Source organism: Eleutherodactylus coqui, chromosome 7, assembly GCF_035609145.1.
Source record: "Eleutherodactylus coqui strain aEleCoq1 chromosome 7, aEleCoq1.hap1, whole genome shotgun sequence".
Classification (NCBI taxonomy): Eukaryota; Metazoa; Chordata; class Amphibia; order Anura; family Eleutherodactylidae; genus Eleutherodactylus; species Eleutherodactylus coqui.
Genome location: NC_089843.1, coordinates 4,302,987 through 4,329,814, shown reverse-complemented (window position 1 = coordinate 4,329,814; position 26,828 = coordinate 4,302,987). Strand labels below are relative to the sequence as shown.

Genomic DNA, 26,828 nt, shown 5'->3' with positions numbered 1-26,828 from the left:
TTAGTCATTCCCCTCTTCCCCCATCTCCTCCCCATCGCCCTGCTCCTTTAGTCATCCCCCTCTACCCCCATCTCCTCCCCATCGCCCCGCTCCTTTAGTCATCCCCCTCTACCCCCATCTCCTCCCCATCGCCCCGCTCTTTTAGTCATCCCCCTCTACCCCCATCTCCTCCCCATCGCCCCGCTCCTTTAGTCATCCCCCTCTACCCCCATCTCCTCCCCATCGCCCCGCTCCTTTAGTCATCCCCCTCTACCACCATTTCCTCCCCATCGCCCCGCTCCTTTAGTCATCCCCCTCTACCCCCATCTCCTCCCCATCGCCCCGCTCCTTTAGTCATCCCCCTCTACCCCCATCCCTTCCACATCGCACCACTCCTTTAGTCATCCCCCTCTACCCCCATCCCCTCCCCATCCTCCTGCTTCTTTAGTCATCCCCCTCTACCCCCATCTCCTCCCCATCGCCCCGCTCCTTTAGTCATCCCCCTCTACCACCATCTCCTCCCCATCCACCCCTTGCTCATTAAGTCATCCCCATCTACCCTTATCTCCTCCGAATACCCCTGCTCCCTTAGACATCCCCCCTCTACCACTATCTCCTCCCTATCCCCCCCACTCTTTGTCATCCCCCTCTACCCTCATCTCCTCCCCATCCCGCCGCTCCTTCAGTCATCCCCCTCTACCCCCATCGCCCCGCTCCTTTAGTCATCCCCCTCTACCCCCATCTCCTCCCCATCGCCCCGCTCCTTTAGTCATCCCCCTCTACCCCCATCTCCTCCCCATCGCCCCGCTCCTTTAGTCATCCCCCTCTACCCCATCTCCTCCCCATCGCCCCGCTCCTTTAGTCATCCCCCTCTACCCCCATCTCCTCCCCATCGCCCCGCTCCTTTAGTCATCCCCCTCTACCCCCATCCCCTCCCCATCCTCCTGCTTCTTTAGTCATCCCCCTCTACCGCCATCTCCTCCCCATCGCCCCGCTCCTTTAGTCATCCCCCTCTACCCCCATCTCCCCATCGCCCCGCTCCTTTAGTCATCCCCCTCTACCCCCATCTCCTCCCCATCGCCCCGCTCCTTTAGTCATCCCCCTCTACCCCCATCTCCTCCCCATCGCCCCGCTCCTTTAGTCATCCCCCTCTACCACCATCTCCTTCCCATCCCCTGACTCCTCTAATCCAAACACACTCTCCTTTATTCCCAACACACATTTCCTTCAAGCATTCAGGGGTTCATCATCATGCTTTAACTATCACTCCCATCATCTCTCACTTCCAAATCACCACCTTTTTGGCGAGCCCCCAGCCCCTGCTATGCCCCACACATTCTGCCCTCCTACTCACCCATCTCATGATAGAGGGAGCCCTGCTTGGCCGCCGCTGGTCTCTTGGGTGGTGGAGTTTCTATCTTCATCAGGTCGTCGCAGCATTGCTTCCACTGACCTAGAAGACGGCGGGACAAAGTAGGTGAGAGGGTCCGGGCAGACGGACGGAGGATGGGGGACTGAAGCAGCGGGGCCCAGACGTACTCATGTCATAGAAGTGCTGCCAGAAGGCCTCCATCCAGGAGCGCAGGTCGTCTCGGCTTGCAGCCTTGGCGGTGTGACTCACTTCCTCGCAGCCGTAGCGGTTAGTGATGGACAAGGTGTGCACCAGACTCTGACCATCGCGGTCTGAACACCGGATCCGCGTCTCCTAGGGGGCAGCGTAGGAAGTATATAATATATCATATAGAACACAAACACTCCTCCCATGTAATATAACACGTGTAATACAGATCAGGCGTGCTCCTAGGTAATACAGACTCTCTCCCACGTGGTATCACATAAGTAATGCTTCCCCGCATGATATCACACGTACTATAGGCACACCCAGGGAGTTTTATCACAGTCATTACAGCCTAGCCCCTGCACTGGTCTACAATTGTGACCCAGCCACTTAGTGAACAGGGGCCCGCGGACCCCCGTCATATACTGTATTACTGCTGTGGGTTGGCTCTGGGTGACATTCAAGGACGGGATGGCCCTTACCTGGACCAGTTAATTCAATGGTGCAGACTCCCCCGGCGCGCAGTCCTACCGCTGAGAGACTGCGGCCTTATAACTTATACCAGCTGTACATAATTATATACAGGAAATACCCAGGTTATACCAGCATGCTCCATATCACTATATACAGGAGATGTAGAACTTATACCAGCTGTACATATATATAGTTATATACAGAATATACCCAGGTTATACCAGCATGCTCCATAACACTATATACAGGAGATGTATAACTTATACCAGCTGTACATATATAATAATATACAGGAGATACCCAGGTTATACCAGCATGCTCCATATCACTATATACAGGATGTATAACTTATACCAGCTGTACATATATAATTATATACAGGAGATCCCCAGGTTATACCACCATGCTCCATATTACTATATACAGGGAGATGTATAACTTATACCAGCTGTACATATATAATTATATACAGGAGATCCCCAGGTTATACCAGCATGCTCCATATCACTATATACAGGAGATGTATAACTTATACCAGCTGTACATATATAATTATATACAGGAGATCCCCAGGTTATACCACCATGCTCCATATTACTATATACAGGGAGATGTATAACTTATACCAGCTATACATATATAATTATATACAGGAGATCCCCAGGTTATACCAGCATGCTCCATATCACTATATACAGGAGATGTATAACCTATACCAGCTGTACATATATAATTATATACAGGAGATGTATAATGTATACCAGCTGTACATATATAATTATATACAGGAGATCCCCAGGTTATACCAGCATGCTCCATATCACTATATACAGGATGTATAACTTATACCAGCTCTATATATATTCTCTCGTCGCGGCCGGATCTTCTTTCTTCGGCTCGGCGGATGTGCATGATGACGTCGGTGACGTGCCCCGCGCATGCGTCGGGCCGAAGCAAAATGATCCGGCCGCGACTGAGAGAAGATGGCGCCGCGCCGAAGAGAAGAAAGCGGGTGAGTAAAATATGATTTTTGTCTCCCGCGGATCCGGACGGCTTCCATAGGCTTCAATAGAAGCCCGCGGGAGCCGTCCCCGCGGGAGACCCGCATGAAAATGGAGCATGGTCCGGATTTTTTCATGCTCCATTTTTTTTTAAATCACTTTTATTGACCATTCCGCGGGTATTTATCTACCCGCGGGTGGTCAATGCATCCCTATGGGGTGCGGATCCGCGGGCAGGAGAAGAGTTAAAATCCGCTGCGGATTTTAATTCTTATTTTGCCCGTGGACATGAGCCCTAAGTGTCCAAATTTTATGTACGTAATCTAATTCTCTCACTTCCTGATGTCATTTTATATAAAGTAAACGTCACATGGTTGCCTCCACGTGGTGTTTCCTGGGTAACGCAGAGAACTATGCAAAATGGTGAACATATGTATTTCCCGGTATCTCTAAAGTAACCACGACTTCATAAGATTTTCCGTGTGAACACCAGATAAATACCAGTACCAAATTAACTCGGGCGAAGCCGGGTATATCAGCTAGTATATATATATAAAGACGAAAGCCCTCACTGACTCACTGACTCGCCAAAAGTTCTCCAACTTCCCGATGTCGTAGAAACATGAATTTTGGCGCAAGCATACATTATCTTCAAAATAGGAAAAGTAATTGGGTCCCAACTCGATTATTCAATTCTAGCGCAAAAGAATTGGCGTCGAAATTCAACGTACATAATCTAAATCTCTCAGTTCCCAATGTCATAAAAACTTCAAATTTGGCACGCGCATTGAATATGTCATAAATAGGAAAAGCTAATGGGTCCCAACATGATTATTCAATTCTATGCGCAAAAGAATTAGCGTCCAAATTTTACGTACGGAATGTAATTTTCTCACTTTCCAGTGTCATAGAAACGTGAAATTTGGCACAGGCATTGATTATGTCAAAAATATGAAAAGCTAATGGGTCCCAACTCCATTATTCAATTCTATGCGCAAAAGAATTAGCGTCCAAATTTTACGTGCGGAATGTAATTTTCTCACTTTCCGGTGTCATAGAAACGTGAAATTTGGCACGAGCATTGATTATGTCATAAATAGGAAAAGCTAATGGGTCCCAACTCGATGATTCAATTCTATGCGCAAAAGAATTAGCGTCCAAATTTTACGTGCGGAATGTAATTTCTTCACTTTCCGGTGTCATAGAAACGGGAAATTTGCCACGAGCATTGATTATGTCATAAATAGGAAAAGCTAATGGGTCCCAACTCCATTATTCAATTCTATGCGCAAAAGAATTAGCGTCCAAATTTTACGTGCGGAATGTAATTTTCTCACTTTCCGGTGTCATAGAAACGGGAAATTTGCCACGAGCATTGATTATGTCATAAATAGGAAAAGCTAATGGGTCCCAACTCGATGATTCAATTCTATGCGCAAAAGAATTAGCGTCCAAATTTTACGTGCGGAATGTAATTTCTTCACTTTCCGGTGTCATAGAAACGGGAAATTTGCCACGAGCATTGATTATGTCATAAATAGGAAAAGCTAATGGGTCCCAACTCCATTATTCAATTCTATGCGCTAAAGAATTAGCGTCCAAATTTTACGTACATAATCTAAATCTCTCACTTCCCAATGTCATAGAAACATGAAATTTGGCACAAGCATTGATTGTGTCATAAATATGAAAAGTTAATAGGTCCCAACTCGATTATTCAATTCTAAGCGCAAAAGAATTAGTGTCCAAATTTTATGTACGTAATCTAATTCTCTCACTTCCTGATGTCATTTTATATGAAGGAAACGTTGCATGGTTACCTCCACGTGGTGTTTTCTGGGTAACGCAGAGAACTATGCAAAATGGTGAACATATCTTTTTCCTTAGTATCTCTAAAGTAACCACGACTTCATAAGACTTTCCATGTGAACACCAGATAAACACCAGTACCAAATTAACTCGGGCGAAGCCGGGTATATCAGCTAGTATAATTATATACAGGAGATACCCAGGTTATACCAGCATGCTCCATATCACTATATACGTATCTTCTCTTCTACCAGATAGACAGAGAAGATAGGAGACAGTGAGGGCATATATAAATTAGATAGAGAGATAGGGACCTGACAGACTGACTAGCCACTGATTCTCTGGCTTCCCGATGTCGTACAAAATTGAAATTTGGCAGTAGAATTCTTTAGGTCCTAAATAGGAAAAGGTGACAACTCGATTATTCAATTCTACGTGCAAAAGTAAGTGACCCCCAATGTAATGTAACTAATAAACACACATCTGATGCGCACAAACATGAACTTCGCCAAGAACATTCTTTACTGAAAATCCACGATACATGAAAGAGTACTGTTCTTAGAAACCATAAAGCTGAGGAAAATTATTTGTATCCTGAATAGAATCTACCTCCTCTCTGTGTATATAATGTGGAGAATCTACCTCCCCTCTATGTGTATATACTGAAGAGAATCTACCTCACCTCTATGTGTATATACTGAGGAGAATTTACCTCACCTCTATGTGTATATAATGTGGAGAATCTACCTCCCCTCTATGTGTATATACTGAAGAGAATCTACCTCACCTTTATGTATATATACTAAGGAGAATCTACCTCACCTCTATGTGTATATACTGAGGAGAATCTACCTCCTCTCTATGTGTATATACTGAGGAGAATCTACCTCCCCTCTATCTGTATATACTGAGGAGAATCTACCTCACCTCCATGTGTGTATATACTGAGGAGAATCTACCCGACCTCTATGTGTATTTACTGGGGAGAATCTACCCCCCCCTCTATGTATATATACTGAGGAGAATCTACCTCCCCTTCACGTGTATATACTGAGGAGAATCTACCTCCCCTTCACGTGTATATACTGAGGAGAATCTACCTCCCCTTCACGTGTATATACTGAAGAGAATCTACCTCCCCTCTATGTGCATATACTGAGAAGAATCTACCTCACCACTATGTGCATATACTGAGAAGAATCTACCTCACCTCTATATGTATATACTGAGGAGAATCTACCTCACCTCCATATGTATATACTGAGGAGAATCTACCTCACCTCCATGTGTATACACTGAGGAGAATCTACCTCACCTCCATGTAAATATACTGAAGAGAATCTACCTTTCCTTTATGTGCATATACTGAGGAGAATCTACCTCCCCTCTGTGTGTATATACTGAGGAGAATCTAGCTCCCCTCTGTGTGTATATACTGAGGAGAATCTACCTCCCCTCTGTGTGTATATACTGAGGAGAATCTACCTCCCCTCTGTGTGTATATACTGAGGAGAATCTACCTCCCATCTGTGTGTATATACTGAGGAGAATCTAGCTCCCCTCTGTGTGTATATACTGAGGAGAATCTAGCTCCCCTCTGTGTGTATATACTGAGGAGAATCTACCTCCCCTCTGTGTGTATATACTGAGGAGAATCTACCTCCCCTCTGTGTGTATATACTGAGGAGAATCTACCTCCCATCTGTGTGTATATACTGAGGAGAATCTAGCTCCCCTCTGTGTGTATATACTGAGGAGAATCTAGCTCCCCTCTGTGTGTATATACTGAGGAGAATCTACCTCCCCTCTGTGTGTATATACTGAGGAGAATCTACCTCCCCTCTGTGTGTATATACTGAGGAGAATCTACCTCACCTCCATGTGTATACACTGAGGAGAATCTACCTCACCTCCATGTAAATATACTGAAGAGAATCTACCTTTCCTTTATGTGCATATACTGAGGAGAATCTACCTCCCCTCTGTGTGTATATACTGAGGAGAATCTACCTCCCCTCTGTGTGTATATACTGAGGAGAATCTACCTCCCCTCTGTGTGTATATACTGAGGAGAATCTACCTCCCCTCTGTGTGTATATACTGAGGAGAATCTACCTCCCCTCTGTGTGTATATACTGAGGAGAATCTACCTCCCCTCTGTGTGTATATACTGAGGAGAATCTACCTCCCATCTGTGTGTATATACTGAGGAGAATCTAGCTCCCCTCTGTGTGTATATACTGAGGAGAATCTAGCTCCCCTCTGTGTGTATATACTGAGGAGAATCTACCTCCCCTCTGTGTGTATATACTGAGGAGAATCTACCTCCCCTCTGTGTGTATATACTGAGGAGAATCTACCTCCCCTCTGTGTGTATATACTGAGGAGAATCTACCTCCCCTCTGTGTGTATATACTGAGGAGAATCTACCTCCCCTCTGTGTGTATATACTGAGGAGAATCTACCTCCCCTCTGTGTGTATATACTGAGGAGAATCTACCTCCCCTCTGTGTGTATATACTGAGGAGAATCTACCTCCCCTCTGTGTGTATATACTGAGGAGAATCTACCTCCCCTCTGTGTGTATATACTGAGGAGAATCTACCTCCCCTCTGTGTGTATATACTGAGGAGAATCTACCTCCCCTCTGTGTGTATATACTGAGGAGAATCTACCTCCCCTCTGTGTGTTTACTGAGGAGAATCTACCTCACCTCTGTGTGTATACTGAGGAGAATCTACCTCACCTCTGTGTGTATACTGAGGAGAATCTACCTCACCTCTGTGTGTATACTGAGGAGAATCTACCTCACCTCTGTGTGTATACTGAGGAGAATCTACCTCACCTCTGTGTGTATACTGAGGAGAATCTACCTCCCCTCTGTGTGTATACTGAGGAGAATCTACCTCACCTCTGTGTGTATACTGAGGAGAATCTACCTCACCTCTGTGTGTATACTGAGGAGAATCTACCTCACCTCTGTGTGTATACTGAGGAGAATCTACCTCACCTCTGTGTGTATACTGAGGAGAATCTACCTCACCTCTGTGTGTATACTGAGGAGAATCTACCTCACCTCTGTGTGTATACTGAGGAGAATCTACCTCACCTCTGTGTGTATACTGAGGAGAATCTACCTCACCTCTGTGTGTATACTGAGGAGAATCTACCTCACCTCTGTGTGTATACTGAGGAGAATCTACCTCACCTCTGTGTGTATACTGAGGAGAATCTACCTCACCTCTGTGTGTATACTGAGGAGAATCTACCTCACCTCTGTGTGTATACTGAGGAGAATCTACCTCACCTCTGTGTGTATACTGAGGAGAATCTACCTCACCTCTGTGTGTATACTGAGGAGAATCTACCTCCCCTCTATGTGTATATACTGAGGAGAATCTACCTCCCCTCTATGTGTTTATACTGAGGAGAATCTACCTCCCCTCTGTGTGTATATACTGAGGAGAATCTACCTCCCCTCTGTGTGTATATACTGAGGAGAATGTACCTCCCCTCTATGTGTATATACTGAGGAGAATGTACCTCCCCTCTATGTGTATATACTGAGGAGAATGTACCTCCCCTCTAAGTGTATATACTGAGGAGAATGTACCTCCCCTCTAAGTGTATATACTGAGGAGAATCTACCTCCCCTGTATGTGTATATACCGAGGAGAATCTACCTCCCCTCTAAGTGTATATACTGAGGAGAATCTAACTACCTCTATGTGTATATACTGAGGAGAATCTAGCTCACCTCTATTTGTATATATACACAGGAGTTGTGTAACTTATATCAGGTGTACATGTATAATTATTAGGATATTATAGTATTAGTGTTTCTGATGGCGCAAAGTATCACACAGCTTTATTACGTGAGCGTCACGCGCGCACACACACAGCTGTGCTTTGTGCGCATGCCACACACACACGCACAGCTCCACTACACGCGCGTGTCACACACAGCTCTGCTACGTGCGCGCGTCACACACACACAGCTCTGCTACGCGCGCGCATCTCTCACACACACACACAGCTCTGCTACGCGAGCGCGTCACACGCAGCTTTGCTACAGCTTGTCAGCAGCTGATTTCATACCATGTGGCACTCCTTACCTACTTTTAGGAGTGGCTGTCTCCCTCTCTCCGCCCCTGGGGGGAGGCTTTTGTTTAAAGGTCGGGCACAGACTTGCAATCACTGCCAGTTATTGGTTTCCCTCAGTGTGCTAGCTAGTCTGCCTCTGTTGGTCTCCTGCTTCTGTCAGCTATACTTTGCTGTTATCCGCCAGGTTTTTCCATCCGCCTCAGTTCTGCTTAGTATTGTTCGTGTTGGTTTTTTACATCTGCCTTTTCTGTCGGTATTCTACCCTTTCCATCCAGGTACGCCAGCGTCCCTTTTTGGTCCCTAGTGAGAGTAGGGACCGCCGCCCAGTTGCCCGCCTGGGGTTAGCCAGGAGTGGAGGCAAGTAGGCAGGGACAGCGGTTGTGGGTGAGATCTAGGGCACCTGGGCTGGCGTATCAAGGGTAGTATACTGTAACACCAATGGCCTGTAGTGGCCTCACCTGACCAGTAGGACGTCAGCTGCGGATACCAATGGTACAGATTTTGACTGTTTTTTTTAGATGCGGAATTTGCTGTGAAAATTTCCACTGCGGACATTCGGCAGCACCTCCGCCACGTGTAAACACACCCTAGGTCAGCGTGAGGTACGCTGCCACATGCAGAGCTGCCTCAGTAGTAATAGTGTCCCCTATACCAGCGCCAGCAATAATAGTGACCCCCACAGGAACTCTAGCAATAATAGTGACCGTCTGTCAGGGTCACCCACAACCTCTTGTGTTTCAGCCGGCAGCTTTCTCCGCTAGGCTACCCAGGAATTGGACAGTTCCCTTGCGGAAACCGAGCCTTGTTCTGCATTTCTCAGTTGCCTAGTTCCTGCCTCCTGGTCCTGACCCCGCCCCCTTTCCTGATTGCACTTCCTATAAAAGCCTAGCCCTGCCACTTCCTTAGTGGGTGATTATTGTGCTCCACTACCTTGATCAAGCTCCTCTTCCTCCCTCAGCGATTGTACCGATACCTCCTGCTGCTGACCTTTGGCTTCCATTGACTACGCTTCTCTCTCATCCCATTGTACTGCACACTGTGACTTCCCGATAATGACTCCCGGCTATTCTGACTACTCTCCAGTGACCGCCTCGGCTACTACCCCTGCGGCTCTAATCCAGCATTGGTAAGATGTGACAAGATAATCAAGCCCCCTAAAATGGACTCCGTAGTAGCCAAGCTCAGAAAACAGGTCAGAGAGCTCCAAGAGTTCTGTGCTTCATACCAGGGAAGAGTTGCTGCTATGCACCATGAGATCGAGGGGTTAAAAAGGCAACTCACAGAGATGCACAATTCAGGAGATTACTATTGGTCTCTATGTACAGCGAGTCCCATGCGAGCGCCTCATCAGTGAGGAGGTTAGTGATGATCAACACCTACCCTCTGTCGCTGGTAAACAAGGTGGCTGCACCTGGAAATATATCCGGCATTGACTAAGGAAACCTCGGTATGGGCCATCATCTCCAGCAAAATTTGGTGGCAATGGCATGCTGACGTCAGTCTGGCCCTGAATTGCGCATCTCCACAACTGGCTGTCCAGCTGGGGTCCTGGCGGAGAGCGGAACACAGAGTCCCAAAATAAGACTGCCCCGCCTAAATCAGGACGTCTGGTTACCTTAGTCACATTTCCTGTATATAGGGATAAGGCCCATGCTGCTATAACCTGGGCATCTCCTGTATATAGTAATATGGAGCATGCTGGTATAACCTGGGTATCTCCTGTATATAATTATATATGTACAGCCGGTATAAGTTATACATCTCCTGTATATACTAATATGGAGCATGCTGGTATAACCTGGGGATCTCCAGTATATAATTATATATGTACAGCTGGTATAGGTTATACAACCTGTATATAGTGATATGGAGCGTGCTGGTATAACCTGGGTATCTCCTGTATATAATTATATATATACAGCTGGTGTAAGTTATATATCTCCTGTATATAGCGATATGGAGCATGCTGGTATAACCTGGGGATCTCCTGTATATAATTATATATGTACAGCTGGTAGAAGTTATACATCTCCTGTATATAGTGATATGAAGCATGCTGGCATAACCTGGGGATCTCCTGTATATAATTATATATGTACAGCTAGTAGAAGTTATACATTTCCTGTATATAGTGATAAGGAGCCTGCTGGTATAATTATATACAGTTGATACCCAGGTTATACCAGCAGGCTCCATATTACTATATACAGGAGATGTATAACTTACACTAGCTGTACATATAATTATATACAGTTGATACCCAGGTTATATGTACAGCTGGTATAAGTTATACATCTCCTGTATATAGTGATATGGAGCATGCTGGTATAACCTGGGTATCTACTGTATATAATTATATATGTACAGCTGGTATAAGTTATACATCCTGTATATAGTGATATGGAGCATGCTGGTATAACCTGGGTATCTCCTGTATATATAATTATATATGTACAGCTGGTATAAGTTATACATCCTGTATATAGTGATATGGAGCATGCTGGTATAACCTGGGGATCTACAGTATATAATTATATATGCACAGCTGGTATAGGTTATACATCCTGTATATAGTGATATGGAGCATGCTGGTATAACCTGGGGATCTCCAGTATATAATTATATATGTACAGCTGGTATAAGTTATACATCTCCTGTATATAGTGATATGGAGCCTGCTGGTATAACCCGGGTATCAACTGTATATAATTATATGTACAGCTAGTGTAAGTTATACATCTCCTGTATATAGTCATATGGAGCATGCTGGTATAACCTGGGTATCCCCTGTATATAATTATATATGTACAGCTGGTATAAGTTATACATCCTGTATATAGTGATATGGAGCATGCTGGTATAACCTGGGTATCTCCTGTATATAATTATATATGTACAGCTGGTATAGGTTATACATCTCCTGTATATAGTGATATGGAGCATGCTGGTATAACCTGGGTATTTCCTGTATCTGTTTGCACATAATTAAAAAATTGATGTGTTTTTTTAATGTGTCTTTTAAATTGTGGTTCAAAACTGCAACCAAACCGCGAGCAGCTGAGGGGCTACAAACACATTTTCACGTAGTCCGGGAATTAGTCATTTTGGAATTTTAGGCCAAGGGCCGATCATGCATGTAAATTCACTTTGTAGTTGCATACAGCGCTTTAGATATGGGTACGGGTACAGGGGGTGAACTTTTGCACCCGGGCCCCTGAGCCTTTAGCCATGTCTCTGCCCCCCAGATAATCACCAGATTCCACCATATAATATAGACACTCCCCTCCACGTCATATGAAGCATGTAAGGGCTTATATACATCAGCAGCATGACGCAAAAGAACAACACTAAACGGACCCCTTTTGACTAGATCGGGGTCCGGTTGATTTCCGGTCAGCAGCCCGGCATTTTGCTGCTTGCAGCGCTATTTTCTAGCAAAAATCAGCAACAGGGATTCCAAACAGAACATCCAACACTGATGTGAACAAACCGTAATGTCAGTATGTAATATCACATATGTAATACAGATACTCCCCCATGGGATGTGACACACGATACAGACAGACATTCTAGACAGTCCACCCCTGTATCCCCACAGATGTAATATTACACGCAATATAGACTATCAGCCCATATGTAATATCAGACATGTCATCTTATCCTTCCCTGTAATAGTCTCCTCACTATCCCACAACCCTAAACGGCTCTTTGATACCTTTCACTCCCTTCTCAGCCCTAAACCGCAGCCCCCGGTGACGGATCTCAGTGCCGAAGAGCTGCTGCCTACTTCAAAAGGAAAATTGACGACATCCGTCAGGAAATAACTTCCCAATCCCAGACTAGCCCTGACCCTAGTCTTGTCAGCACTGCATCTAGCTCCTGCTCACTGTCTGTACTCAGACCAGCAACAGAGGAAGAAGTCTCCAAATTGCTCTTCTCTGCTCGCCCCATCACCTGCACTAGTGACCCCCTCCCCTCACACCTCCTCCGTTCCTTCTCCCCAGTGGTCATCTCCCATCTCACCACTATATTCAACCTCTCTCTGTCCTCTGGCATCTTTCTCTCTTCTTTCAAACACGCCATCATATCCCCATTGCTAAAGAAGCCGACTCTGGACGCGACTGATGCTGCCAACTACCGACCCATCTCAAACCTCCCCTTCATCTCCAAACTACTAGAACGCCTGGTTTACTCCCGCCTTGTAAGTTACCTATCAGAGCACTCTCTCCTAGACCCCTACAGTCTGGCCAGACCTCAACACTCGACAGAAACTGCCCTTACAAGGGTATCCAATGACCTACTGACAGCCGAACCGAGGGGCGATTACTCCCTACTGATCCTCCTCGACCTCTCCGCAGCATTTGACACTGTTGACCACAAACTCCTCCTCAGTATGCTTCGCTCCATCGGCCTAAAGGACACTGCTCTCTCCTGGTTCTCCTCCTACCTCTCTGACCGCTCCTTCAGTGTCTCCTTTGCTGGTTCTACCTCCCCTCCTCTTCCCCTTGCTGTTGGGGTCCCCCAGGGCTCGGTCCTCGGCCCCCTTCTTTTCTCTATCTACACAGCCCCTATTGGACAAACCATCAGGAGATTTGGCCTCCAATACCCCCTCTATGCTGATGACACCCAGCTATACACCTCTGCCCGTGACATCTCTGCACCTTTACTCCAAAACATCACTAACTGTCTGTCCGCTGTCTCTAACACCATGTCCTCCCTCTACCTAAAACTAAACCGCTCTAAAACTGACTTACTGGTGTTTCCCCCCTCCACTAACCGACCTCCTCCTGACATCTCCATCTCAGTGTGTGGCACCATAACTCCCAGCACGCCCGCTGCCTTGGGGTCATATTCGACTCTCTCTTTTGCCCCCTACATCCAATCTCTGGCCCGAACATGTCAGCTGCACCTCAAGAACATCGCAAGAATCCGCTCTTTTCTCACTGTGGAGACGTTAAAAACGCTTACTGTTGCCCTCATCCACTCCCGGCTCGATTATTGCAACTCGTTGCTGATCGGCCCCCCCCGCACCAGACTCTACCCTCTCCAATCCATCCTGAATGCGGCAGCCAGGCTCATCTTCCTGTCCAGCCGCTACTCGGACGCCTCTGCCCTGTGCCGGTCACTGCACTGGCTGCCCGTCAAATACAGAATTCAATGTAAGCTCGCTACCTTCATCCACAAAGCCCTCCACAGCGCAGCGCCCCCTATATTGTATCCCTCATCCACAGCACCGCGCCCCCTATATTGTATCCCTGATCCACAGCACCGCGCCCCCCTATATTGTATCCCTCATCCACAGCACAGCGCCCCCTATATTGGCTCTCCGCTCAGCTAACGAAACCAGACTGAGCGCCCCTTTAATGCGAACTTCTCATTCCCGCCTCCAAGACTTCTCCAGAGCAGAACCGGTGCTCTGGAACGCACTACCAAAGGCTACCCGAGCAATCCAGGACTCGCAGAACTTCAGGCATGCTCTACAAACGCACCTCTTCAGGGAGGCATACCGAATTCCCTAAACAAACCCCTCTGTACCCCCCTGATAACATGCTCCCTGACCTACTGACTGCAATCCCTGCTAGCCATCATAAACCGCTCCTGCAGTCATACCGATTCTGCCATCACACGGCTAAATGTCTGACCATTGTCTATGTGTATAGCATCGCTCACTCTCCGCCCCGCCATACCGTGCACATCTCCGCCCCGCCATACCGTGCACATCTCCACCTCGCCATACCGTGCACATCTCCACCTCGCCATACCGTGCACATCTCCACCCCGCCATACCGTGCACATCTCCACCCCGCCATACCGTGCACATCTCCACCCCGCCATACCGTGCACATCTCCACCCCGCCATACCGTGCACATCTCCACCCCGCCATACCGTGCACATCTCCACCCCGCCATACCGTGCACATCTCCACCCCGCCATACCGTGCACATCTCCACCTCGCCATACCGTGCACATCTCCACCTCGTCATACCGTGCACATCTCCACCCCGCCATACCGTGCACATCTCCACCCCGCCATACCGTGCACATCTCCACCCCGCCATACCGTGCACATCTCCACCCCGCCATACTGTGCACATCTCCACCCCGCCATACCGTGCACATCTCCACCCCGCCATACTGTGCACATCTCCACCCCGCCATACTGTGCACATCTTCACCCCACCATACTGTGCATATCTCCAGCCCTTTACCTTCTGTATCACCCCATTACCTGTAGTATGTAAGCTCGTTGGAGCAGGACCCGCACCCCTACTGTCTCCATCAGCTGATTACTATGTAACCGCGGTTCTGTAATGTTTGCATTTTGTCTCTCTGTATCCCCCCTGTCTATGTAAGCGCTGCGGGATATGTTGGCGCTATACAAATAAAGGTTATTATTATTATTATTATATCACGAGGAAAACAGATTCCTCCTCCCTGTGCAATATCACCCATGCAATATACATGCTCCTCCTGCCATATCACACATGCAATATACATGCTCCTCCTGCCATATCACACATGTAATACAGACATTCCCTCCAATATGCCACAAATGTAATAAAGAAGCCTCCTCCCTGTGTAATACCACATGTGCAATTAGAAGGCTGTTACTGTAATATCACAGCTGTAATACAGACAGTCGTACCTTATTAACAGAGACAGTCAGTTCCGGTTCGGTCTCAGTCCCCGGACGACATTGTTCTCGGTAGCAGAGCAGTCGACATCCACGCAAGACACAGAACATGCGCTGCCAGCTCTTCTGCCCGCGTGCCTGTGAGAATCACCAGGTTACGTCACGTCCTACAGCTACGTAAGGCCGTATAGCTTACCACCAGCTGACAATTACCTGGATATGCAGAGCTCCGGCCATCATGTCCTGGTTCATACAGTCCGGCTGTGCGGTGAGGCGGCAACACACATTCCCGTAGAGCGGCAGCCAGCAGGAACTCTCATCTGTAAGATAGCTCGCACTCAGCCACACGTATCTACATATCCCCCATCACTAAGCAGATATGAGTGTCAGGTGGTGAACATACAGGAGAGGGGTCTGTGCATCCAGAACCCTGCGCCTCCCCTGCCTCCGCCCCAGAGAAGGCCCCGCGCCTCCCCTGCCTCCGCCCCAGAGAAGGCCCCGCGCCTCTCCTGCCTCCGCCCCAGAGAAGGACCCGCGCCTCCCCTGCCTCCGCCCCAGAGAAGGCCCAGCGCCAACCCATGCCTCCGCCCCAGAGAAGGCCCAGCGCCAACCCATGCCTCCGCCCCAGAGAAGGACCCGCGCCTCCCCTGCCTCCGCCCCAGAGAAGGCCCCGCGCCTCCCCATGCCTCCGCCCCAGAGAAGGCCCCGCGCCACCCCATGCCTCCGCCCCAGAGAAGGCCCCGCGCCACCCCATGCCTCCGCCCCAGAGAAGGCCCCGCGCCACCCCATGCCTCCGCCCCAGAGAAGGCCCCGCGCCTCCCCTGCCTCCGCCCCAGAGAAGGCCCCGCGCCTCCCCTGCCTCCGCCCCAGAGAAGGCCCCGCGCCTCCCCTGCCTCCGCCCCAGAGAAGGCCCCGCGCCTCCCCTGCCTCCGCCCCAGAGAAGGCCCCGCGCCTCCCCTGCCTCCGCCCCAGAGAAGGCCCCGCGCCTCCCCTGCCTCCGCCCCAGAGAAGGCCCCGCGCCTCCCCTGCCTCCGCCCCAGAGAAGGCCCCGCGCCTCCCCTGCCTCCGCCCCAGAGAAGGCCCCGCGCCTCCCCTGCCTCCGCCCCAGAGAAGGCCCCGCGCCTCCCCTGCCTCCGCCCCAGAGAAGGCCCCGCGCCTCCCCTGCCTCCGCCCCAGAGAAGGCCCCGCGCCTCCCCTGCCTCCGCCCCAGAGAAGGCCCCGCGCCTCCCATGCCTCCGCCCCAGAGAAGGCCCCGCGCCTCCCCTGGCTCCGCCTCAGAGAAGGCCCCGTGCCTCGGCCCCATCTTACAGACCACCTACAGACACTGGAAAGTTTGACTTGCCCTTATTGGGGGTTACTTACCAGAGCTGCTGATGGTGAGGTCGTGGGTCCTAAAACCGTCCTGCACGTGGGTCAACATCAGCTTGGTGTGGGCCAGCAGCTGGAATTTAGGCCCCCTGAAACATAAGCAGCACACAATATAATCCAGAGACTAGACTGAGGGGACTACTATAAGAACATGGCGGACCCCCAGGCGCACTCACGGGAAACTGGGAGGTGGCAGCACAATGGCACTTCCTCCCCCGTTGCTGCAGGTGCCATCCATAGCAGCTCGTAATCTGCGCCCCGAAGATCTCCCCAACGAACTGCTGAGTCTGGTGGACAATCTTCGTGGCGTCCCAGACAGTGAGAAGTCTTCGTCCACGGCACAACTATACAGCTGTAGGCTGAGCTCGAAACCAGGGTCCACGTCGGAGCTGGGGACAACACAACAGGTTACACCATGTGAGACCCCCGTGTGGGCTGCGGCAAACAGGAAGGAGACACTCACAAGACGATGCTGTTCTCAAAGCAAATGTCTGTGGAGGTGCGATCAACGAAGACCATCTCTGTGTCGTAAACCTCTCCACGAATCTGCAGAGCACAGAACACTGCACATCGGTGGAGCTCTGCAACACAAGAAAGAGAGAGTCATTTCTATGTAGAAAGTATGTGAACCTCAAGACTGAACAACATGAAGGTAAAGCAGCAGATGTTGTCCACGTCGCTGGAGCCTACAGAGCTGGCCTGAGAAGCAGCGACTGACATTGTGCGGTTTACAGTTATTAGGTAATCCAGATGCTTCTCCACTAGTATTCCTCCTAGTGTGTCCATAGCCAAGACATAAAGTTACAAGAAGAAGTAAGTGAACCCTACATCATGTAATAATGTACTGTAGATTCTTATTGCAGCTACAGCGGGGTTTTGGTGCTAAAGGGATTTACACAATGTTGATGCGGAATGTTGGACTTCTCATGCCTGCAAATGTGTTTCAGTTCATCAGTATTTCTGGGATGCCTTGTGTGCACAGCCCTCTTCACATCATACACAGCATCTCCATAGGGTTGAGGTCAGTACTTGGCCATTCCAAAACACAAAGATGTTCTGATATACCTTACAATTCTTTGCTCCTCAGGGTCTGTATGCCTTGTGATCAAAGAGCCCCAAACCATGATGCCTCCTCCACCCTAACCCGCAAACCATGATGCCTCCTCCACCCTAACCCGCAAACCATGATGCCTCCTCCACCCTAACCCGCAAACCATGATGCCTCCTCCACCCTAACCCGTAAACCATGATGCCTCCTCCACCCTAACCCGCAAACCATGATGCCTCCTCCACCCTAACCCGCAAACCATGATGCCTCCTCCACCCTAACCCGCAAACCATGATGCCTCCTCCACCCTAACCCGCAAACCATGATGCCTCCTCCACCCTAACCCGCAAACCATGATGCCTCCTCCACCCTAACTCGCAAACCATGATGCCTCCTCCATCCTAACTCGCAAACCATGATGCCTCCTCCATCCTAACTCGCAAACCATGATGCCTCCTCCATCCTAACTCGCAAACCATGATGCCTCCTCCATCCTAACTCGCAAACCATGATGCCTCCTCCACCCTAACCCGCAAACCATGATGCCTCCTCCACCCTAACCCGCAAACCATGATGCCTTCTCCACACTAACCCGCAAACCATGATGCCTCCTCCACCCTAACCCGCAAACCATGATGCCTCCTCCACCCTAACCCGCAAACCATGATGCCTCCTCCATCGTAACCCGCAAACCATGATGCCTCCTCCATCGTAACCCGCAAACCATGATGCTTCCTCCACCCTAACCCGCAAACCATGATGCTTCCTCCACCCTAACCCGCAAACCATGATGCCTCCTCCACCCTAACCCGCAAACTATGATGCCTCCTCCACCCTAACCCGCAAACCATGATGCCTCCTCCATCGTAACCCGCAAACTATGATGCCTCCTCCACCCTAACCCGCAAACCATGATGCCTCCTCCACCGTACCCTGCAAACCATGACGCCTCCTCCACCGTACCGTGCAAACCATGACGCCTCCTCCACCGTACCCTGCAAACCATGACGCCTCCCCCACCGTAACCTGCAAACCATGACGCCTCCTCCACCGTAACCTGCAAACCATGACGCCTCCTCCACCGTAACCTGCAAACCATGACGCCTCCTCCATCGTAACCTGCAAACCATGACGCCTCCTCCACCGTAACCTGCAAACCATGACGCCTCCTCCACCGTAACCTGCAAACCATGACGCCTCCTCCACCGTAACCTGCAAACCATGACGCCTCCTCCACCGTACCCTGCAAACCATGACGCCTCCTCCATCGTAACCTGCAAACCATGATGCCTCCTCCATCGTAACCTGCAAACCATGATGCCTCCTCTACCGTACCCTGCAAACCATGATGCCTCCTCCACCGTAACCTGCAAACCATGATGCCTCCTCCACCGTACCGTGCAAACCATGACGACTCCTCCATCGTACCCTGCAAACCAACCATGACGCCTCCTCCATCGTACCCTGCAAACCATGATGCCTCCTCCATCGTAACCTGCAAACCATGACGCCTCCTCCACCGTAACCTGCAAACCATGACGCCTCCTCCATCGTAACCTGCAAACCATGACGCCTCCTCCATCGTAACCTGCAAACCATGATGCATCCTCCATCGTAACCTGCAAACCATGACGCCTCCTCCACCGTAACCTGCAAACCATGACGCCTCCTCCACCGTAACCTGCAAACCATGACGCCTCCTCCACCATACCCTGCAAACCATGACGCCTCCTCCATCGTAACCTGCAAACCATGATGCCTCCTCCATCGTAACCTGCAAACCATGATGCCTCCTCTACCGTACCCTGCAAACCATGATGCCTCCTCCATCGTAACCTGCAAACCATGATGCCTCCTCCACCGTAACCTGCAAACCATGATGCCTCCTCCACCGTAACCTGCAAACCATGATGCCTCCTCCACCGTACCGTGCAAACCATGACGACTCCTCCATCGTACCCTGCAAACCATGATGCCTCCTCCATCGTACCCTGCAAACCATGATGCCTCCTCCATCGTAACCTGCAAACCATGACGCCTCCTCCACCGTAACCTGCAAACCATGACGCCTCCTCCATCGTAACCTGCAAACCATGACGCCTCCTCCATCGTAACCTGCAAACCATGATGCCTCCTCCATCGTAACCTGCAAACCATGATGCCTCCTCCACCCTAACCTGCAAACCATGATGCCTCCTCCACACTAACCTGCAAACCATGATGCCTCCTCCACCCTAACCCGCAAACTATGATGCCTCCTCCACCCTAACCTGCAAACCATGATGCCTCCTCCACTATTGCCTGCAAACCATCTAGAAAAGAAATTGACGTATCTATTGGGTTTGATTAACACCTTCCCTCTAACGCTCTGCGTATGCCATCTAATGACATGGAGGACAGCAGTGGATACGTTTTCTCATATCTGCCGCAGGTCCCTGTGTAGGATAATGATATCTAGAGGCGCTAATTTTATTTATAATATAGAGGGATGTTATTCTGTTATCATGGCTTATCCTATATGCAGCGCGAATGAGCCATGGAAAATAGTTTGTATGTATTTATATGGCCCTTTGAATGGTCTAATATAATGGGAGGGTTTTATAACATCCCACCCCAGGATAATGGGGATATTTACACTGGAGACTTGAGTTGATATACTGCCCATACTTTGCCGATGGCGTGAAGAGTCGAGTTAGTTGCCATGGTGACCCAAATGTCCCTCCACTAGAGCCCCAAAGCACAATACCTCCTCCAGCATAAACCCCGACCATAATGCCCCCCACCCCACCATAGCCCACAACTACGATGCTCCCTTTGCCATCTTCACAGTGGATGATGTTTTGGTGTTGGCATGCAATGTTCTTCTTTCTCTAGTGTGGTACATTTGTGATACAAACTTCCACTTGTGTCTACAGAACATTTCCCAGAAGCATTGTGGGACATCTTTAGTAAACTTGAGAAAGGCTGCATTGTTATATTTGGCCAGCAGCATCTTCCTTCATGATCCCTATAGTTGGTCAGTATCTAGTAGAGGACGCATGGACAGAGCCCTCTGCAGCCTGTAGACTCTTCTCTAGGTCCTCTGCTGATCCTCTTGGGTTCTTCAGCCCCTCTTTCAGGACCCCCATTGTACTCTTGGAGTGATATAACAGGACGCTCCTGGGGAGAGTAGATCAGTCCTGAATGTCCTCCATCTGTAGATAATGACCAGGGCCTGATGGACACCCGGGTCTTCAGCTTTCGTAGCCTTTTCCAATTTTCTGTGTCTCTATAACGCGACTTCTAAGGTCTTCTGGTAGCTGCTTACGTCGAGGTGCGGTTTATACTGACCAATCACTGAGAAGGACAGGTCTGTCAGTAACCAGGCTCTGTGTGCCTTTATTTAATGGGCAAAGCACCTGTTAGACCTGCACTGCCATCTCATCTACCTCATGGAAACACCTTTTGCCAATTGGCTCTTGGAAAAGTCAGTAACAGAGAGGTTCACTTACTTTTTCTCCCTGCACTGTGAATGATGAACGGTGCTATTAATTACATTACATAAAACATGTAGAATGTCCCTGACTGCTCTGGAGGTTCACATACTTTCTTCAAGAAGAGCATAAATCTCATAATTAGGTTAAACAAACAACATGGAAATCGGTTCTGGCATCTAAATGACCATCTATGATTCAGGTTGTCCAGGAAAGAGAACATGACAAAGTCTTTCTGCCTCACCCCACTCCAAGCTGAACCCGCTCTGCTATCCCCCTCTGCCTGAACCATCGATGCTGACTGCGCTGTGACTTGTGTATATTGCATTCTTCCTGCCTTCTTTTACTGGCTAAATGAAACTTTACTTTTAGTCCTTTCTGCCATCCACCTCCCCCATATCATCTTCACCCATCCTTGCGGAGATGCCTGCCTTATCTAAGGAGAGCCATAACCCCCCACCCCACCCCCTTGGGTCAATAGGTTTGCAAAGCTAAAGTCAGCTGACTAGTGGATTGGACCCCGATTAGCCCCTCCCATTTGTTCTCAGTTGTACCTCATCTTTCACTATATCACTGTAAGCATGATAGCCACGCGAATATGAGCTATTTGAAGTAGGAGCTGCATCACGTATGTTATGCAGTATGATCATGGCAGTTCAAGGAGACAGGTGGGCCACAAACTCTGCCTAAACGCCTTACACGTCAGAGCTATCACTAATGCCGTTACCTCTGTTCTCATCCTTGCTCTCAGTTTCAGACCCTCTTTCCAACGCCCACCTCTGGTGCATTCTACTCACATCAGCCCCTCTCTCCTGCGCACAGCTCTTGCATTCTTTACTTACTTACTTAGCCTCAAAACCCCTAAAGCCACTAACAAACATAAGTCGCCCCCATAAATCTCCTAGCCATCTGCTCACCCTCGCTATTCTGCTGTTACTAGCTGCTGGGGATATCTCTCCCAATCCTGGCCCACCCTCCACTGCTCCTAACTATTACCCCCTACCTGACTCACTAAGACAACCCTCAAGCCAAACTACTAGCCCCTGTATACCCCTTCCCGACTCCTTTAAATGTGCGCTCTGGAACTGCCAGTCAGCATGTGATAAACTCCCCACCATCCACGACTCACTGATAAATCCCTAAACCTGTGCGCTCTAACAGAAACATGGATACAGCAGTCTGACACGGCCTCCCCTGCTGCAGTGCCCTACAATGGCCTGCAGGTCACAACCCCCCCCCCCCCCCTCCGGTACCCTCACTCACCTCCCCGTCGTCGTTTGAAGTACATACACCCACGGCTTTTCCACCGGCTGTCCATGTGAGTAGCAGTTATCTACCCCCCCCCCCCCTGGGTGCTCCTCGCCTGTTTCTGGACCACTTTGCCTCCTGCTCCCCCACATTCCAACCCTCGTCCTAGGTGATTTTACCATCCCCACCAATGACCCCGTCTCCCCATCTGCCTCTCAGCTTCTATCGCTCACCTCCTCCCACGGTCTCTCACATTCACAAGGATGGCAGTACTCTGGATCTGGTCTTCCTCCGTCTCTGCTCTGCTTCCAACTTCACGAACTCCCCTCTCCCGCTGTCGGGCCATAACCTCCTCTCCTTCTCTGCCAAGCTCCCTAACATCTCTCCAGACCCACCTACCTACAGTACCTACAGGAACATATATATATATATATATATATATATATATTTCTATCCATCTCAGTGTGTGGCACCATAACTGTCAGCACGTCAGCTACCTTGGGGTCATATTCGACTTTGATCTCTCCTTTACCCCCCACTTCCAATCTGAATGTCTGACCTCACTCTCCACCTCACCATACCGTGCACATCTCCAGCCCCTTTACCTTCTGTATCCCCCCATTACTTGTAGTATGTGAGCTCGTTGGAGCAGGACCCTCACCCCACTATTCGTAGTATGTAAGCTCGTTGGAGCAGGACCCTCACCCCACTATTCGTAGTATGTAAGCTCGTTGGAGCAGGACCCTCACCCCATTACTTGTAGTATGTAAGCTCGTTGGAGCAGGACCCGCACCCCTACTGTTTCCATCAGCTAACTATGTAACCGTGGTTCTGTAATGTTTGTACTGTTGTCTTTCTGTATTCCCCTTGTCTATGTAAACGCTGCGGGATATGTTGGCGCTATACAAATAAAGAGTATCATTTAGTCTGGACTCTACCAGGATGGAAGGGGGGGGGGGCGGGCGACGACATGCGAAAGCAGCGCTATTGCCCCCAGCCCAGCCAGGAAGACTGCACACACCGGGGATCAAGAGGAGAAAACAAGCAGACCATGCTCACCGCCCTTGTTCTTAAAGTATTCACTGTCCTTCCACATCAGGGGGATCCGAAGGTCTGAGGGGAACAAGATGGCAGCCCATAAGTCTCCTGACCAGCACCGAGCTAGAGGGAAGGGAGGCTGTACTCCTGACATGTGCATCACCCCAGCCCCCCCCTCCCCGCTCACGTGAATCACCCTAAACACCCCCACTGATGTGCATCACCCCAGCCCCCCCCCCCCCCCCGCTCATGCGCATCACCCCAGGCCCCTTGTCCCGCTCACGTGAATCACCCTAAACACCCCCACTTATGTGTATCACCTCAGACCCTTTCCCCCCGCTCACGTGGATCACCCCAGACATTCCCCCGCTCGTGTGCATCACCCCAGACATTCCTCCGCTCATGTGCATCACCCCAGACATTCCTCCGCTCATGTGCATCACCCCAGACATTCCCCCGCTCATGTGCATCACCCCAGACATTCCCCCGCTCATGTGCATCACCCCAGACATTCCCCCGCTCATGTGCATCACCCCAGACATTCCTACGCTCATGTGCATCAGCCCAGACATTCCTCCGCTCATGTGCATCAGCCCAGACATTCCCCCGCTCATGTGCATCAGCCCAGACATTCCCCCGCTCATGTGCATCAGCCCAGACATTCCCCCGCTCATGTGCATCACCCCAGACATTCCCTTGCTCACTCATGTGCATCACCCCAGACATTCCCCCGCTCATGTGCATCACCCTAGACATTCCCCCGCTCATGTGCATCACCCTAGACATTCCCCCGCTCATGTGCATCACCCTAGACATTCCCCCGCTCATGTGCATCACCCTAGACATTCCCCCGCTCATGTGCATCACCCTAGACATTCCCCCGCTCATGTGCATCACCTTAGACATTCCCCCGCTCATGTGCATCACCCCAGACATTCCCCCGCTCATGTGCATCACCCCAGACATTCCCCCGCTCATGTGCATCACCCCAGACATTCCCCCGCTCATGTGCATCACCCCAGACATTCCCCCGCTCATGTGCATCACCCCAGACATTCCCCCGCTCATGTGCATCACCCCAGACATTCCCCCGCTCATGTGCATCACCCCAGACATTCCCCCGCTGAGGTGCATCACCCCAGACATTCCCCCGCTGAGGTGCATCACCCCAGACATTCCCCTGCTCAGGTGCATCACCCCAGACATTGCCCCGCTCAGGTGCATCACCCCAGACATTCCCCGGCTCATGTGCATCACCCCAGACATTCCCCCGCTCAGGTGCATCACCCCAGACATTCCCCCGCTCAGGTGCATCACCCCAGACATTTCTCCGCTCATGTACATCACCCCAGATATTCCTCCGCTCATATACATCACCCCAGACCCCTCCGCCCACTCATGTGCATCACCCCAGACCCCTCCGCCCACTCATGTGCATCACCCCAGACCCCTCCGCCCACTCATGTGCATCACCCCAGACATTCCCCCGCTCATGTGCATCACCCCAGACATTTCTCCGCTCATGTGCATCACCCCAGACCCCTCCGCCCACTCATGTGCATCACCTCAGACATTCCCCCGCTCATGTGCATCACCTCAGACATTCCCCCGCTCATGTGCATCACCTCAGACATTCCCCCGCTCATGTGCATCACCCCAGACATTCCCCCGCTCATGTGCATCACCTCAGACATTCCCCCGCTCATGTGCATCACCCCAGACATTCCCCCGCTCATGTGCATCACCTCAGACATTCCCCTGCTCATGTGCATCACCTCAGACATTCCCCCGCTCATATGCATCACCCCAGACCCCTCCGCTCATATGCATCACCCCAGACCCCTCCGCCCGCTCATGTGCATCACCCCAGACCCCTCCGCCCACTCATGTGCATCACCTCAGACATTCCCCCGCTCATGTGCATCACCTCAGACATTCCCCCGCTCATGTGCATCACCCCAGACATTCCCCCGCTCATGTGCATCACCTCAGACATTTCTCTGCTCATGTACATCACCCCAGACATTCCTCCGCTCATGTGCATCACCCCAGACATTGCCCCGCTCAGGTGCATCACCCCAGACATTGCCCCGCTCATGTGCATCACCCCAGACATTCCCCCGCTCATGTGCATCACCCCAGACATTTCTCTGCTCATGTACATCACCCCAGACATTTCTCCGCTCATGTGCATCACCCCAGATCCCTCCGCCCACTCATGTGCATCACCTCAGACATTCCCCCGCTCATGTGCATCACCCCAGACATTTCTCCGCTCGTGTGCATCACCCCAGACATTCCTCCGCTCATGTGCATCACCCCAGACATTCCTCCGCTCATGTGCATCACCCCAGACATTCCCCCGCTCATGTGCATCACCCTAGACATTCCCCCGCTCATGTGCATCACCCCAGACATTCCCCCGCTCATGTGCATCACCCCAGACATTCCTCCGCTCATGTGCATCAGCCCAGACATTCCCCCGCTCATGTGCATCAGCCCAGACATTCCCCCGCTCATGTGCATCACCCCAGACATTCCCTTGCTCACTCATGTGCATCACCCCAGACATTCCCCCGCTCAGGTGCATCACCCTAGACATTCCCCCGCTCATGTGCATCACCCTAGACATTCCCCCGCTCATGTGCATCACCCCAGATATTCCCCCGCTCATGTGCATCACCCCAGACATTCCTCCGCTCATGTGCATCACCCCAGACATTCCCCCGCTCATGTGCATCACCCTAGACATTCCCCCGCTCATGTGCATCACCCCAGATATTCCCCCGCTCATGTGCATCACCCTAGACATTCCCCCGCTCATGTGCATCACCCCAGACATTCCCCCGCTCATGTGCATCACCCCAGACATTCCCCCGCTCATGTGCATCACCCCAGACATTCCCCCGCTCATGTGCATCACCCCAGACATTCCCTTGCTCACTCATGTGCATCACCCCAGACATTCCCCCGCTCATGTGCATCACCCTAGACATTCCCCCGCTCATGTGCATCACCCTAGACATTCCCCCGCTCATGTGCATCACCCCAGACATTCCCCCGCTCATGTGCATCACCCCAGACATTCCCCCG

General features: G+C 50.4%; 1 protein-coding gene across 4 annotated transcripts in view; it reads right to left on the bottom strand.

Annotated features, from left to right (window-relative positions):
- Positions 1 to 26,828, bottom strand: part of RTKN (rhotekin) — a 49,414-nt gene that overhangs the window by 8,625 nt on the left and 13,961 nt on the right. For all 4 annotated transcript variants that reach the window (XM_066572824.1, XM_066572823.1, XM_066572821.1 and 1 more), the window contains 8 exons: positions 23,757 to 23,810; positions 17,392 to 17,509; positions 17,105 to 17,317; positions 16,923 to 17,017; positions 15,774 to 15,880; positions 15,573 to 15,698; positions 1,519 to 1,684; positions 1,334 to 1,432 (listed from right to left, as the gene is read on the bottom strand). In XM_066572824.1, the coding sequence (XP_066428921.1) occupies positions 1,334 to 1,432; positions 1,519 to 1,684; positions 15,573 to 15,698; positions 15,774 to 15,880; positions 16,923 to 17,017; positions 17,105 to 17,317; positions 17,392 to 17,509; positions 23,757 to 23,810 (978 nt within the window). The remainder of the gene's footprint in view (positions 1 to 1,333; positions 1,433 to 1,518; positions 1,685 to 15,572; positions 15,699 to 15,773; positions 15,881 to 16,922; positions 17,018 to 17,104; positions 17,318 to 17,391; positions 17,510 to 23,756; positions 23,811 to 26,828) is intronic.